This window comes from Dromiciops gliroides, chromosome 2, assembly GCF_019393635.1.
Source record: "Dromiciops gliroides isolate mDroGli1 chromosome 2, mDroGli1.pri, whole genome shotgun sequence".
NCBI lineage: Eukaryota > Metazoa > Chordata > Mammalia > Microbiotheria > Microbiotheriidae > Dromiciops > Dromiciops gliroides.
The window spans coordinates 665974655-665989114 of NC_057862.1; the positions used below are offsets into that span (position 1 = coordinate 665974655).

General features: G+C 48.8%; 1 protein-coding gene across 4 annotated transcripts in view; it reads right to left on the bottom strand.

The window, feature by feature from the left end:
- Positions 1 to 538: 538 nt before the first annotated feature.
- ELMOD3 (ELMO domain containing 3) overlaps positions 539 to 14460 on the bottom strand; it is a 33353-nt gene continuing 19431 nt past the window's right edge. The window contains exons 5-13 of one of the 4 annotated variants that reach the window (XM_043988482.1): positions 9848 to 9916; positions 8864 to 8955; positions 7684 to 7807; positions 7232 to 7354; positions 6615 to 6745; positions 3246 to 3323; positions 2630 to 2706; positions 2101 to 2228; positions 539 to 1646 (exon numbers count right to left, since the gene is read on the bottom strand). In XM_043988482.1, the coding sequence (XP_043844417.1) occupies positions 1489 to 1646; positions 2101 to 2228; positions 2630 to 2706; positions 3246 to 3323; positions 6615 to 6745; positions 7232 to 7354; positions 7684 to 7807; positions 8864 to 8955; positions 9848 to 9916 (980 nt within the window). In that variant the 3' untranslated portion in view covers positions 539 to 1488. Of the gene's footprint in view, positions 1647 to 2100; positions 2229 to 2629; positions 2707 to 3245; positions 3324 to 6614; positions 6746 to 7231; positions 7355 to 7683; positions 7811 to 8863; positions 8956 to 9847; positions 9917 to 14460 lie in introns of all 4 variants that reach the window. The other 3 variants (XM_043988481.1, XM_043988484.1, XM_043988483.1) reach the window with 3 other exon arrangements.

The window sequence follows — 14460 nt, forward strand, 5'->3', positions numbered from 1 at the left end:
CTAGCTGCTCTGCTAAGTGGGAATGAGAGGGGACAAATGAGAAATCGGTCCTTAAGAGAACACTGGAGCAAATTGCAGGGCTGACCCAGGTTCCTGTTTGATAAGGCAAGGAGGGCCTCAGGACAGCTTTTAAACGACAGGACTTGGGTGGGTGCATAGGCATTCCTCCTCCAGAGAGGCTGGTGGGAGGAGGAGAGGCCTGGGCTATAAGAGGCGGTCATGGAAGGAGATGGAGCGGAGAAGGGGACATCAAAGGCCAAGCTAGCCTGGGGTTGAACCAGCTGAGCCTCCCCTGGTTGGGGGCCCACAGCTCTGCATCCCTGAGCAGGGATCGTCAGGAAAGCTCTCCAAGGGTGGGCTAGCCCACAGGTAACTGGAGGAAAAGTCAGAGGCGGAAGACACCATGCAGGATCATTTTCTCCCTGCACCATTCCTGGCTCCCCTGCTACAGGCCAGGGTGTTCTTGGGGCCTTTGGGGCAGAGGAGGACTGAGTGCCCCGTGACTCATGTCTGGCCAGGCAAGAGGCAAACTCCTCCCTCCCCCAAGACCCCTACAGAGCATAGCTATAGAGAGTAACGTACCAAGCAATGTACTAGCGATGTGCACGATAGCGCCACTGCCACCTTCTCTCGCTACTGCACTCCCTCCATGCTGCTCCCCACCTGAACTAGACTGAGAAACTTACTGAAAGGAAAATAAAAACTCTGTGAGATCCTGAAACTTTGACCATCTTTTTTAATTTGAAAACCATTCATGTGACCGCCGCTCCTTCCCCTGCCTGGCTGTCTCTAGTTGTGAAGACGGCCAAACCGCCAAGCGGGCACCACCATGCAGAAGAGAACGGGGTCAGGGGTCACAGGGCATCCGGCCCTGACACGCAACGGGGAAGGAGGTTCCCCAAGGTGAGCCTCCTCAGGCCAGACTGCCTCCGACCAGCACTGTCCTGGGGTTGCTGTTACTACCTTTTCTTCTCTTTTACTCTACTTCTCCTCAGGCTCAAACTATGTTTGCTCCTAGTTAGCAGGACATGTGCAGCCTGGAAAGCCCTTCTGCCCAGGGAATGAGTCTTCTGTGGGTACTTTCCCATGAATTCATGTCTCTGACCTCAATTCTACTCACACAAACATTCCGTCGATCTCTGCTGAATTCCACGCAGGAGCCCTGTAGAACTAAGCAAGGCCTTCGCTACTCAGACTGGGCATGTAAACCTTGGGGCCATTCTAAGTTTGGGTGCCTGGGCACCCCATGGATCTAACCCAGGGGTGCTCACCCCCAGCCTGGGGGTTAAAGCTATTGGGCAGTCCCGGCTCCAGGCCAGGATCCTCCCTCTAAAAGCTACATCTCACCAACAGAGAACAGGGCTGGCGAGGCCTGACCAAGCTATCCTAGCTGATGCCCCACGCGGGCCTTTCCAGGCTCTTCAAGGTCTGGTCTCCAGATCCTGGGGCTTCTGGAATCATCCAGCTGGTGCTCCTCTGGGGTGGGAGCTAGAGGTCGCACACTCCTGTGAAGCCGAGGTCCTTGGGGCGGGTGCCAGAGACACTCTGTGTCCCAGACAGCCCTGGCAGGGGCAGCCCTTTGGTTAAGTAGGTGTCCAGGTTCCGGAGCAGCAGCTTTGGGTTCTTTTTGGCCAGTATTTCCAGGTCTGGAACGGATAAGGGTGGATAAAGGGTCTATCTGACAGCTCTTTAACCTGCTGGGCCCAAGCAGCTAAAAGTAATAGCTTTGGGAAATATTCTGGAGGCTGGAAGCCCTGGGTCCAAATCAGTAAACTTCATGAGAAGACAGTAGATCCTTTCAAAGGCACCAAACCCAGAACTAGGGATGAAAGCAGTCCTGGGGCACACGGGGAACCAGGAGAGGCTAGAAAGGGGGGGGGGCATATGCCTGTCTATAGACAGTGAAGAAGTGCGAAAAACAATGGCAGAAGAAAAAGAAGGCAGGTAGAAGAGATAAAGACAGTCTGGGAGAGAAGCGGTGCGCCAGCTTAAGAAAACCTAAGGGCAGGGAGAGACTAGACATCACCCAGACCCCCCAGCTGAAGGACGCAGTCTGGAGGCCCCGGGCAAAGGAGGCGGCCCCACTGTTCTGGCACACACCTTTGAGAACAAAGCTGGAGTCCAAAACGGTTTTCTGCTGGGTCCTCCAGACGTAGGCGAGGCGCAGAAAAACGGCGGCATACAGACTGTTCACCACGGCGATCACCGCGTGCTGGCGATTGCATTCTCTGCAAGGCAGGACGGGAGCGGTGGATTTTTACGAGCTCAGCAAGTCCTTCCCACACGGCCGATGACAGCGAGGGAAAGCCTGCAGAAGAGCTCTTCTTCCCATTCCCGGTCTAAGTCTCCCCACAAGCACGTTCCCCAGGCTATGCCTGCCACGGGACAAGGCCACCTGCCTTCTGCAGCAAAGCCCAGAGTGCCTAGAAATGGACTCAGGCCAAAGAAAGACTCCTCTGTGCTGAGCAGAGCTTGGAGCACGGACCTTACCCCAGACCGGATGCTCACAAGCGAACGGTCAAAGACTGGTATGGGAAGAGGATCAGGGATGGTCTTGCCAACCGGTCCTCAAATGTGGCAAGCCTCCTGGGGCCAGCTAATTTTCCATGAGAGCAGCTGGGGGACTCACTTGGAGAGACACTCTTCCCGAAGGGCCTGGATCACTATTCGAGTGATGTTTACCGACATCACACAGAAGGGGAAGTGCTGGAAGAGAAATGACACCAAGTCAGGGGCAGCGCTAATTCTCTGCTGCCTTTCCCCCCAACTTCTACATTCTAGAATACCTCCCGGGCCATCATCCCCCACCACCTCCCCCTCATTACAGTAGAATATGAACCCAATGCCTGGCTCCTCACTGGGTGTCACACCATGTCCCTAGTGATGAGGGGCACTATAAGGGTCAATTCCCAAATATTCAGCAACAGACTCTGAGGATATGGCTCAGGGCCTTAGATATGTCTTTTCCACTCTTAGTCCCTCCACCTGACGACGGGCAGAGAAAATAAAAGGTGACAAGAAATGCCTCTTCCTAAAGGTTAGTACTGTTACCTCAAACAGTCAAGAATGGGCTGAACTCTTTGTCATATGTGTCACAAGCATCTGGTTCAGCAAAATACTGAGGCAGCAAAATGCACTCCATGGCATAGTGGGCCAGAAATCAGGAGGCTGAGGTTTTAACCTGGGCAAGTTATGTCAAGTTTCTAAACCTGTTTCCTCCCCTGTGAAATGGGGGTAATATTTACCTCACACACCTCACTCACAGGGTTGTTGTAAGGATCTAATGAGATAGTATGTGAAGATACTTCTGGAGTTGGATGGTCCTATTTGAATTCAAAGTATGATCATAAGATACATTTTCTCTTTTTTTAATCATAAAAGTATTTTATTATTTTCCAGTTACATTTAAAGATAATTTTCAACATTTGTTTTCATAAGATTTTTAGTTCCAAATTTTTCTCCCTCCTTCCCTTCCTTCCCCCCACCCCAAGACAGCAAACCATCTGATAGAGGTTATACAGGACAATCATGTTAAACATTTGAGGGAAAAACCTCAAAAAAAAAGCAAAAACAAAAGTAGAAACAGTATGTTTCAATCTGCATCCAGATTCCACAGTTCTTTTTTTTTTTCTGGATATGGAGAACATTTTCCATCATGAGTTCTTTGGAATTGTATGGAATCATTGTATTGAGAAGAGCTAAGTCTATCACAGTTGATCATCACACAATGTTGCTGTTACTGTATACAATGTTCTCCTGGTTCTGCTCACTTCACTCAGCATCGATCCACTTAAGTCTTTCCAGGTTTTTCTGAAATCTACCTGCTCATCATTATAAGATACATTTTCAAAAGCAAAAACTAACTTGAGCAAATTTTTTAAATTTAAGAACAAAAACAATTTAAAAGCAAAAAAACACACTGCTACATAGAGCCGGGGTTAAAGAGTCAGGGTCTTGGTTATTCTCAGTGATACAATGATCCAAGACAACTCTGAAGGACTAAGGGTGAAAAATGCCCTCCATCCGCAGAGAAAGAACTGATGATGTCAGAATACAAACTGAAGCATCATTTTTTAAACTTTATTTTTCTTGAGGTTTTTTTTTTTGGTCTGTTTTCTTTTACAACCTAATATGGAAATATTTTGCATGCCTACACATGTGTAACTTATTATATTGAATTGCTTGCCTTCTTAAAGGGGGGAATGGGGAGGAAGGATGAGAATGTGGAACACAAAGTTTTAAAAATGGATGTTTTAAAAAATGATTTTCACATGTAATTGGGAAGAAAAAAAATAAAAATAAAATGCTAAATAAAGGAGTCATGGGTGAGGTTCTTGGGGCGAGTCCCTTGAAGAGGAAGTGTTCTTTTGAGCACTTTTAGCCAACTCAACTGGAGATCCTGGGGTTATCCCTTAGGGCTGGATGACCCAAACTTATATCTGATGCCTCAGGCAGCTCTTTGGAAGAAGTGAAAGACTGAGTAGATCCTTAGAAAACATATAAGGGTGGATTACACAGAAAAAATGCATTTGTCTAAGGAATCACAGGACAGACTGTTAGGGTCTCTCTTTCCATCCATCTCTTTCATTTTACAAATGAAGAAATAAAAGCCTGCAGGTTGAGCTGATTTGCCCAAGGTCATACAGCTATTCAATAGCAGAACTGAGACAAAAACCAGGCACATTGATCATCAGGTCAGTGTCCTTCCCATCTTAATCCCATCTTCCTGACTCATAAACATCCCCCCCAAGAATCCGGTAGAAGCAAGTTAAAATTCAATGATATGGGAGTAGGCGTCTGAATAAAAAATGCTGTGTAGCCCTTGTTTTTTAGAAACAGAACTGGACTGATGAATGTCTGGGTGGGCTCCTTCTAGGGAAATGGAGTGACCCTCTCCCTGATCCATTCAGACACTAGGACCTTGGATATAGAAAACTGGTTCTCACTGCGCAAGACAAGAAGCACCACTGGGTTGGTGGCAGCAGCAGCAGGGATCTCCTCTACCCTGAAGGGCCTACAAGGTGGCCTCGATGAACAAAGACCAGCTAGACACTGCGGACACAGAAGACAAAGCGGGCTAGATCCCACCTAATAAGGGCTCTCAACATCCACTCTATGCGGTAGGAATCAGGTGTTTTCTTAGGAGACCAAGACAAGTCATTCTGGACTCCTCCTCTCTGAACTGAGGGTTGGGATAAGAAACGACACTAACAAGGCCCGGGTTTGGGGGGCAGACAGCTGTGTGAGGGTGAGTAGTTTCGCTTCTGTCCCAGATGCTGTAGCTAATAACGAGGCAGGAAACGGGGTCATGGGCTGAAAGAGAATCGAATCCACCCCCTTCACATTATAGATGAGGACACTGAGGCCCAGAAAGGGTAAACAATGCCTAAGATCACATAAAAAGGTTAAAAAAAGAAAAAAAAGAACAGGATTTGAACTCCAGGCCTCTGCCTCTAAATGTCGTGAAGAAAACATCAGAGACAGCAGAATTAGATGTGATTTCCCCAGGAAGCCTCCAATAGAGACAAGAAGAGAAAAGAATCATCCGAGCTGAGTTAGCTGGAAATGTGCTTCCAGAATGACTACCCACTGTATTTCCAGGGGCAATGAACCACCTGAGCAATGATGGTCATGCCTCCGAGGAGATGAAAGTGTGCTTTGTCGTTCCTGGCAGAGAACGCCTTTGGAATGAAATGCCCTGAGCTTAGTCCCTGGGCTTCTGACAAAGGGCCTTGTCTCTCTCTGAGCTTTCCTTCTGGACAGTTCTAAATACTCGTCCCACCACGTCCACATAGCATTAAAGCATCATGCTCTATGGATCCAAAGACAAGGGCAGAATGCTCCCTTACCTCAAGGATTTATGAATATAATCCTGGAGAGAGAACATGCACACGAGGGTGCAAACACAAAAACCATGAGAGTGAATGCAAAGTAACTGGGGGGAGGGGGGAGAAAGACTACTGCTGGGGGAAATCCGACCTCCAAAGTCACCCAGGAGCGTGAAGAGAGGCAGCTGGAGCCAGAGGAGGGACTTGAGACCCCCAAGAGGCTGCTTTATCTTGGAGGCAGTAGGAGCTAAACTCTGGACAAAGGTGCCAAGCACCGTGCCCTGTGTGCAGTTGGTGCTTAATAAAGGTCTGCGGAAGCGAAGGCACTGGGGCCCCTGATTGGGGCACTGACTCACCTGGGTTCCCCAAGTCTGAAGGTGGATCGTGACAGGAGAAGAGTCCCGGGGCCACCCCACTGAATCATGGGGGGCTTTCCTGGGTCGGGTCATTAACAAGTCCTGACTGAAATAGCCTTAGGCAGAGGAGGCTTTCTGCTGCCCCCGGTTATACTGTGTGTGACTTCAGGCAATGCTTTTACTTTATATAAAATTCTCACTTTCCCCTCTTAGGGTCAGAGAATAAAGAGTCATGCAAAGAGGAAAGGACAGGAATTCTACTATGGGAGGCCCCATCTGGGGTTACCGTGAGGCCACCAGCTCGGGAGCATGGCCTGCTGCGGCCCCAGCAGCCCCTCTCTCGGCCCAGGGCCAGCGGCAGCTCCAGTTAGGCACAGGATGGTAGGACGTCCATAGATACCCACATGTGGGATGGCGAGGCTGGCCCTACCTGGGTATGGTGCTGGGAAAGCCGGAAAATGTCATGGGCCAGCAGAAGGGTCTTGGAGTCCATCACAAGGTAGAGGAGATGCAGGAGGGCCAGGAAGCCCGCCCCCCGAAGGTCTGTGGCGGGGTTTGATCCTGTGACAGAAACGTATCAGAGAAGTGGAAGGCGCAGTGTGGCAGGAAGCTGGGGGGGTCAGGCCCTTGCTGGTCCCCTTGCACCTCCCCTCCCCGCCAGGGAGCTCCTCACGAGTGGGCACTGCGTCAAATCTGGCTGCCCTGACTGTCTGGGAGTGACACCCCTACTTCTGCAGACCGAGACAAAATGGCTGCATGGGTCGGGTGCATTCCTACGTGGAATCCAAGGCAAGGCCTGAAGCCCTGCACAAGTTCCTCCAACTTACTGGCTAAAACGGGTGGATGAAGTCAGGCCCCCCACCCCCCACCCCCGCCTCGTGGCCCAGAGGGCGCACGTGACCGCTGCCCTCACACCCCAGACTCACTACTGTGCTTCCAGACAAGCCCTCTCTCCCACCTGTCCCCCAAGGCCCGGCCACTCCTCTCTGGCCATGCCCCCGGGGAGGCAGCAAGAGCCCCGTGAGCTCCCCACTCGGCTCTTCTTACCTTGAAAGCCCAGCTCCTCCCAGTGGGTTCCGTAGAGGGCACAGTCAAACCTGGCACCCGTGAGCTTCTTGTAAATGGTCTGGAGGACGCGGCTGTGCACGGGGTCCTTGCTATCCAGGCCACCTGGCTCAGAAAACAGAGAAGTCCTCTCTCCTTCCTGCCTGCTTCCCACACTGAGTCCGGCTTCTCACCAGAACATTCCCAGTCTGGGGCTGCTGCTGAGCAGTGCCAGTGCAGGCCCCGGTCACGCTCAGGGCCTCTTCTCCCAGATCGCCAGCAGCCGCCCGCCTCCCTGACTCCCCAAAAAGGCCTCTAGTGCTTACACCTGATGGGAGGGAAGGAGACGACCAGGAACAAGCACACAGAGGGGCCCCCTGACCCAGGGCTAAGTGGGGCAGAGAACAGGTCCCTTCCTAGGCCACGTCTGTGCCCCACCCTGGCATGTCACTTACACTGGGCGATGGCCAGGATTAGGTCCCGTTCTTCCTGAAGGCCGTCGAGCAGCTGGGGGGGCCCAAAGAAGCAGCGGAAGAGAGCCGAGAGCCCCCTGCGGGAAACTGCTGGCTGGGGGGTCGTCTTCTGAGAAAACAAAAGAACTAATCAGATCTATTTACCAGGAAGCAGGGGCTCACCAGGAGACTGGATCCGGGCCGGAGAAGTGGGAAAGGACCTCGGGGTGGAAGCCATCTGAATGCTCGCTGCTTTATACAGTCAGATATTAGAGAACAGCCCCGATACTGCTGTGCCTGGTCTGGAAAGAGAAACGAGGACCGTGCTGGGGCTGTGGAGAGGCGCCCGTGCAAACCGCCCCATGTGCCCAGCTGTGGGTCAGGACGTGCCTCCCTGGCAGGTGGCTTGCTCCATGGGTTTCTCTCCTTGCAAGGTGGACAAGAATGACACAGCCTTGGGTGGGCCTCTTTCCAGCCCGGGGATTCTTAACCTTTCTTGTGTCGTGAAAACTATGGACCCCACCTCCAAAGCATGTTCTCAAATGCATGAAATACACAACAGAATTGCAAAGGAAACCAGTTCTACCAAAGAGTTGTGTGCGTGTGTGTGTACACACACACACACACACACACACACACATTTTAAAAGGTCACTGGCCCCAGGTTAAGAGCCGCTGTCCTGGGGGTGTCCAGCCATGCTCCCCTGAGGTCAGAGTCTCCAGGGGGTAGCTTAGCAGAAGCAGTCCTGGCCACCAAATGTCAGGAACCACATCACAACGATGTACTCGCTGGGCTAAGAAGTGCCAAGGCCAGATGCACCCACAGAACAGCCTTCCCTGGGTCCCAGATGCCTCCTTTCACAGCTGCTTCTGGCCTCTATCACAGCCCCTCTCCTGTTCTCTCTTTGCTCCTTTTCTCCTGGACCGGACAAGGGTCACTCTCAAACAGACCCCTGACAATTCAGGGGCCTCAGCTGTCCCTTCCTTCCTTTTCCCAGCCCCACAGATTATCTAAGGGCCCAGTTGACTTGTTCACTCTGGGCCCGCAGGCTAATTCCGCGGATGCCCTTCATCCTGCCTGGCTGCCTTCTCATCGTCATGTGATGTAAACTTGGAGCCTGAAAAGAAGCCGGCCTGCTTCAGTCTGAAGCCACATCCCGGCTGTACCCTGGGCTGGGTCGTACCCTGCAACTGGAGAGGTCGGCCGTCTGGAAGTGCTGGAGGGCCTCGTTGAAGGAAATCAGCTGCCCGTGTCTGTCTGAGCTTTCCCAGCCGCCTGCAAACAAAGAAGATCCGGCCCCAGCATTCACATCCTGTCTCAAAGCATGTTGTGATCCTGACTCATAGCCCCCCTACCTGATCTGGACCCCAGAGGACTGAAAACATGCAGGGACTGCTGGGGGCCCTCAGCCCATGCCCCTGACGTGGGGAGCCCTCTGCCTTCCTCGTCTGACTTAGCGTAGCAGGTCAAACCTCAGGCCAGGGAAGGGGCATTGGAAAGGGAGGGACATTCGTCTTTGGTGCCCCTCCCCCTCCCCCTCCCCCAAACTGTTCATTTCAGCTAAGTGAGCTGCTGGCTCACAAGTAAGTCTTAGCTGACAAGGACTTATGTTATTATCCCTTTCAAGGTGGACTCCTGAACCAACAAGGCAGAGCAGGGCAGAGCAGGGCAGGGCTGGGGCTGCTTTCTCCCCTGGAAAGGCCTTGCTTCTTGGCTCCCCCTCCTCTGTCCCAGCTGTCTGGGCCCCAGTCCTTCAAAGGGCTGCTACAGCTATTACCCAGAGGCCTGTGGGGAGCCTGGCTATTTCCAGGTCTCTGCTTCACGGGCTCACTCACAACCCTGAGGCAGGAACTAAAGCGGATAGGGGAGGAGACAGACATGGGGAAGAGAATTTGTTCTAATTCAGTGACTTCCAGCCATTCTGGAGGTGAGAACCTCTTTCTGAACACAAGAACAGTTGTGTGTAGCACGGGATTAACCAGAACCACAATGCTCAGTCCGCATGGAGATGCTCGGATCCCTCCTGGCCCAAAGGTTGGGAACCTGTGTTCTAAGTCTGTTCTAAGTGAAGTTCTAAGTTCTAAGTCTCACCTCGCCACCCCACTGGCTCTGGTGACAGCTGGCTCTCCGGCAGCTAAAGCACACAGGCATCAGTTCCGTCACTTACCGGCTCCTGGCTGAATGTTTTCCACCGCTTCCCATTCCTCCTGGGCTCTGAGCATCTCCGGGCTATCTCCTGCAACCATAAGAAAAGGAGGGTATCAGCGATCAATACAAGCCTACAATTTAAGCTCTGTCAGCACTAGGCTCGTGGGGGCCCCAAGGCCACCCGTTTGGGGCCTGAATTGCTGAGCTGGCTCTCCCTAGCACCAAATCAGACAGGAATTTGTCCTGCCTTTTCTCAGTCATGTCTGTGGAAGCAGTCGAAAAAGCCAAGCTCGAGCTGGATGCTGGGAGAATCTCTCCCCACACCAGTGGTCAGACGCAGGCTAGAGCAAATGTTCTCCTTGTGTGTCCAGAAGAGAGGACTGTTCGATAACGGGCTCTTTTTTGTATGGGTGGATTTTCAAGCCCAATAGAGCATCATCAATGAATTAATTCCGACAATGAGAACCTTTGGTCCCCGGCTCTTAAATGTCTGGAGATATAACCAAATGTTCCTGCCCACAGTGATTAGAGAACTCAGGAGTCCTCGAAGTGTGGAGTTCCTGTCTGCTGTTGGCAGAGAGGCTGGAGGGCGCTCTCAGCCACTAAAGGGATCTGTAGCGTTGGAATCATAGAGAAGGCTGGTGGTTCATCTAGAGGGCATGGTTCAAACTTGAGAAGGAAACTGAGCTGAAGCAGGATCACAGATGTCAAATTGGAAGGAACTTCAGGCACTCTGGCCCGACCACCTCATTTCTCAGATGAAGAGACTGAGGTTCAGGGTAGCTCTGTGATTTGCCCAAGATCACAGAGATAATACATGTAACAGACAGGATTCAAACTCAGGTCCTCTGACCCCACAGCCCTCCAAGATGTTGCCTCTCAAAGACATCACCCTGATGTCATGGCCTTCTTTAAGAATGAAGGACAAATAACAACAGCAGCAGCAGCAGCAGTAAGATGTTGCCCTTCATGAGCAGAAGCTGAGAAGGCAGAATAGAAGGTATCTCTTCCATCTTCTTGGGTTCTTCTTTGAATATCCAGATGTTTATGGTTGTTGATTGTTAGGTTCCCAACAAAAAAGACAAAGGTTTGGAAAGTGAAGAAGTAAAAAAGATGGTGTTTGAGAGAGGGATCAGGATTTTAGATTTTTTTTCTTTTTTTTTTCTTTTTAATAAAGTATTTTATTTTTTTTCCCGTTACATGTAAAGATAGTTCTCAACTTTTGTTTATACAAGCTTTACAATTTCAGATTTTTCTCCCTCCCCCCCCTTCCCCCTCCCCTAGACAGCAGGTAATCTGATATAGGTTATATCTATATACATATATACACACATATAATAACATTAAACATATTTCTGCATTAGTCATGTTATAAGAGAAAAATCAGAGCAATGACGAAAAACCTCAAAATAGAAAAACAACACCACCAAAAACAAAAGAAATAATATGGTTCATTCAGCATCTATACTCCACAGTTTTATTTTGTTTTTTTTTTTTTTCCTGGATTTGGAGATCCTCTTCCATTAACGAGTTCCCTGGAACTCTTCTGTACCATTGCATTGGTGAGAAGAATATAGTCCATCACAGTAGATCAACACACAATGTTGATGATACTGTGTACAATGTTCTTCTGGTTCTGCTCATCTCACTCATCATCAGTTCATGGAAGTTCTTCCAGGTTTCTCTGAACCCCTCCTGCTCATCGTTTCTTACAGCACAATAGTATTCCATTGTATTCATATACCACAACTTGTCCAGCCATTCCCCAATTGATGGGCATCCCCTCAACTTCCAGTTCCTTGCCACCATGTAAAGAGCAGCTATAAATATTTTTGTACATGTGGGTCCCTCTCCCCTTTCCATGATCTCTTTGGGAAAAAGACCCAAAAGTGGTATTGCTGGGTCAAAGAGCATGCATAGGGCGGAGCCAAGATGGTGGAGAGAAATCAGCAAGCTGCCTGAGCTCTCCTTCTGTTCCCTCAAAAAGAACATTAAATCAAGCCTCTGGACGGATTCTGAAACTACAGAACCTGCAAAGAGACAGAGAGACACAGTCTTCCAACCAGAGATAATTTAGAAGACTTCAGGAAAAGGTCGGTCTGACTTTGGCAAAAGGGAGGCCCAGTGTAGGGCAGCAGCCCAGTGCCAAAGGGGTCAGGGCAAGTCAGCCAGAAGCTGAGGGCCACAGACGAACAACTGAGGCCCCTGGAACCTGGCTCAAAAATCTGGTGGCCTAATAGGGCAGTGGAAAAACCTACCTGCACCAGCCAAGAGGGCAAATTGCCAGCTGTAGGGCCACGAACAGGACAGGCGCGACCAGGCACACTGACCTAGCGCGCTCAGACAGGAAGTGCATGGCGGAGAACTGCACACACTATAAAGGCCTCAGAGTAAAAAGCCGGTCACACAGCACCTATACTCCTGCACAAGAAGTCCAAAACAGAGACCCTGGTGCCCCCAGAGCAGACCTCAACTTAAAAAAAAAATAAATAAGCTGCAATAATGAGTAAGAAGCAAAAAAGAGCCCTCTCCATCGAGAGCTTCTGTATCAATAGGGAAGAAGCCAACACAAACTCAGATGAGGACAATACCCTCAAATTGCCTACATGTGAAGCCTCATGAGGGAAGGTGAATTGGTCTCAAGAACAAAAAGCCTTCCTAGAAGAGCTCAAAAAGGATTTTTTTTTTTTGCGGGGCAATGGGGATTAAGTGACTTGCCCAGGGTCACACAGCTAGTAAGTGTCAAGTGTCTGAGGCCGGATTTGAACTCAGGTACTCCTGAATCCAAGGCCGGTGCTTTATCCACTGTGCCACCTAGCTGCCCCTCAAAAAGGATTTTAAAAATCAATTAAAAGAGGTAGAAGAAAAAATGGGGAGAGAAATGAAAGCAAAACAAGAAAACTATGAAAAAAGAATCAGCAGCTTGGAAAAGGAAGCACAAAGATTGACTGCAGAAAACAATTCCTTAAAAAATTCATCTGGCCAAATGGAAAAAAAAGTGCATAATCTCATTGAAGAAAACAATGCCTTAAAAAATTCATCTGGCCAAATGGAAAAAAATGTACATAATCTCACTGAAGAAAACAATGCCTTAAAAAATTCATTTGGCCAAATGGAAAAAAAGGTGCATAATCTCACTGAAGAAAACAATGCCTTAAAAATTAAAATTGGACAGTTGGAAGATAAGGAATCCATGAGACACCAGGAATCAGTCAAGCAGAAACAAAAGAATGAAAAAATAGAAGAAAATGTGAAATACCTCATTGGAAAGACAACTGATCTGGAAAACAGATTCAGGAGAGACAATCTGAGAATCATTGGACTGCCTGAAAGCCATGACCAGAAAAAGAATCTAGACACCATATTCCAGGAAATTATTAAGGAGAACTGCCCTGATATCATAGAATCAGAGGATAAAATCATCATTGAAAGAATCCACTGACCACCTCCTGAAAGAGACCCCAAAAGGAAAACTCCAAGGAATATTATAGCCAAATCCCAGAATTATCAGGTGAAGGAGAAAATACTCCAAACAGCCAGAAAGAAGCAATTTAAATATCATGGAGCCACAGTCAGGATTGCTCAGGACCTGGCAGCTTCAACATTAAAGGACCACAAGGCTTGGAATATGATATTCCGGAAGGCAAAGGAGCTTGGATTGCAGCCAAGAATCTATTACCCAGCAACACTGATCATTCTCTTTCAGGGGAAAAGATGGACATTCAAAGACAATGGGGACTTTCAATCTTTCCTGATGAAAAGACCAGAACTGAATAGAAAATTCGATCTTAACATACAAGACTCAAGAGAAGTTTAAAAAGGTAAACAGAGGGGAAAAAAAAAAAAGGTTACTCAATTAGGTTAAACTGTTTATATCCCTACATGGGAAGATAATACTCATAACTCTTAAGAACTGTATATGTATTTGGGCAGAGAGAAGGACTTTACACAGAGGTTAAAATATAAATTGTCTTTGATGTGATGCTACAAAGAAAATTAAGGGGTTAAAAAGGGAGTCTATGGGGAGGAGAGGAAAGGGGAGGGGGAATGGGGTGAATTATATCATATGAAGAGGTGAAAAAAAAAACCCTATTACAATAGAGGGAAAGAAAGGAGGGGTGAACATTGTTTCAACCCTACTCTCATTAGATTTGATTCAAAGAGGGAATAACATATATGTTCATTGGGATAAAGAAACTTAGCTCATTCTTCAGGGAAGCAAAAGGGGAAGGGAAAGGGGGGGGACTGATAGAAGGGAGGACAAAAGCAAGGGAGAAAAGGGTAAGGAAAAGAGAGGGGAGTGATAAAAAGGGAGGACAGATTGGGGGAGGCAGGGGTAAGAAGTAAAACGTCGGTGAGGAGGAATAGGGTGAAAAGTACAAAAGGGGTAAATAGAATGGAGGGGAATAGACAGTAATAATAACTGTGAATGTGAATGGGATGAGCTCTGCTATAAAACAGAAGCGAATTGCAGAGTGGATTAAAAACTGGAATCCTACAATATGCTGTTTACAAGAAACACATTTGGAGCAGAGAGATACACACAGAATAAAGGTAAAAGGCTGGAGCAGAATATATTATGCTTCAGCTAAAGTAAAAAAAAGCAGGGGTAGCAATTCTTATCTCAGACAA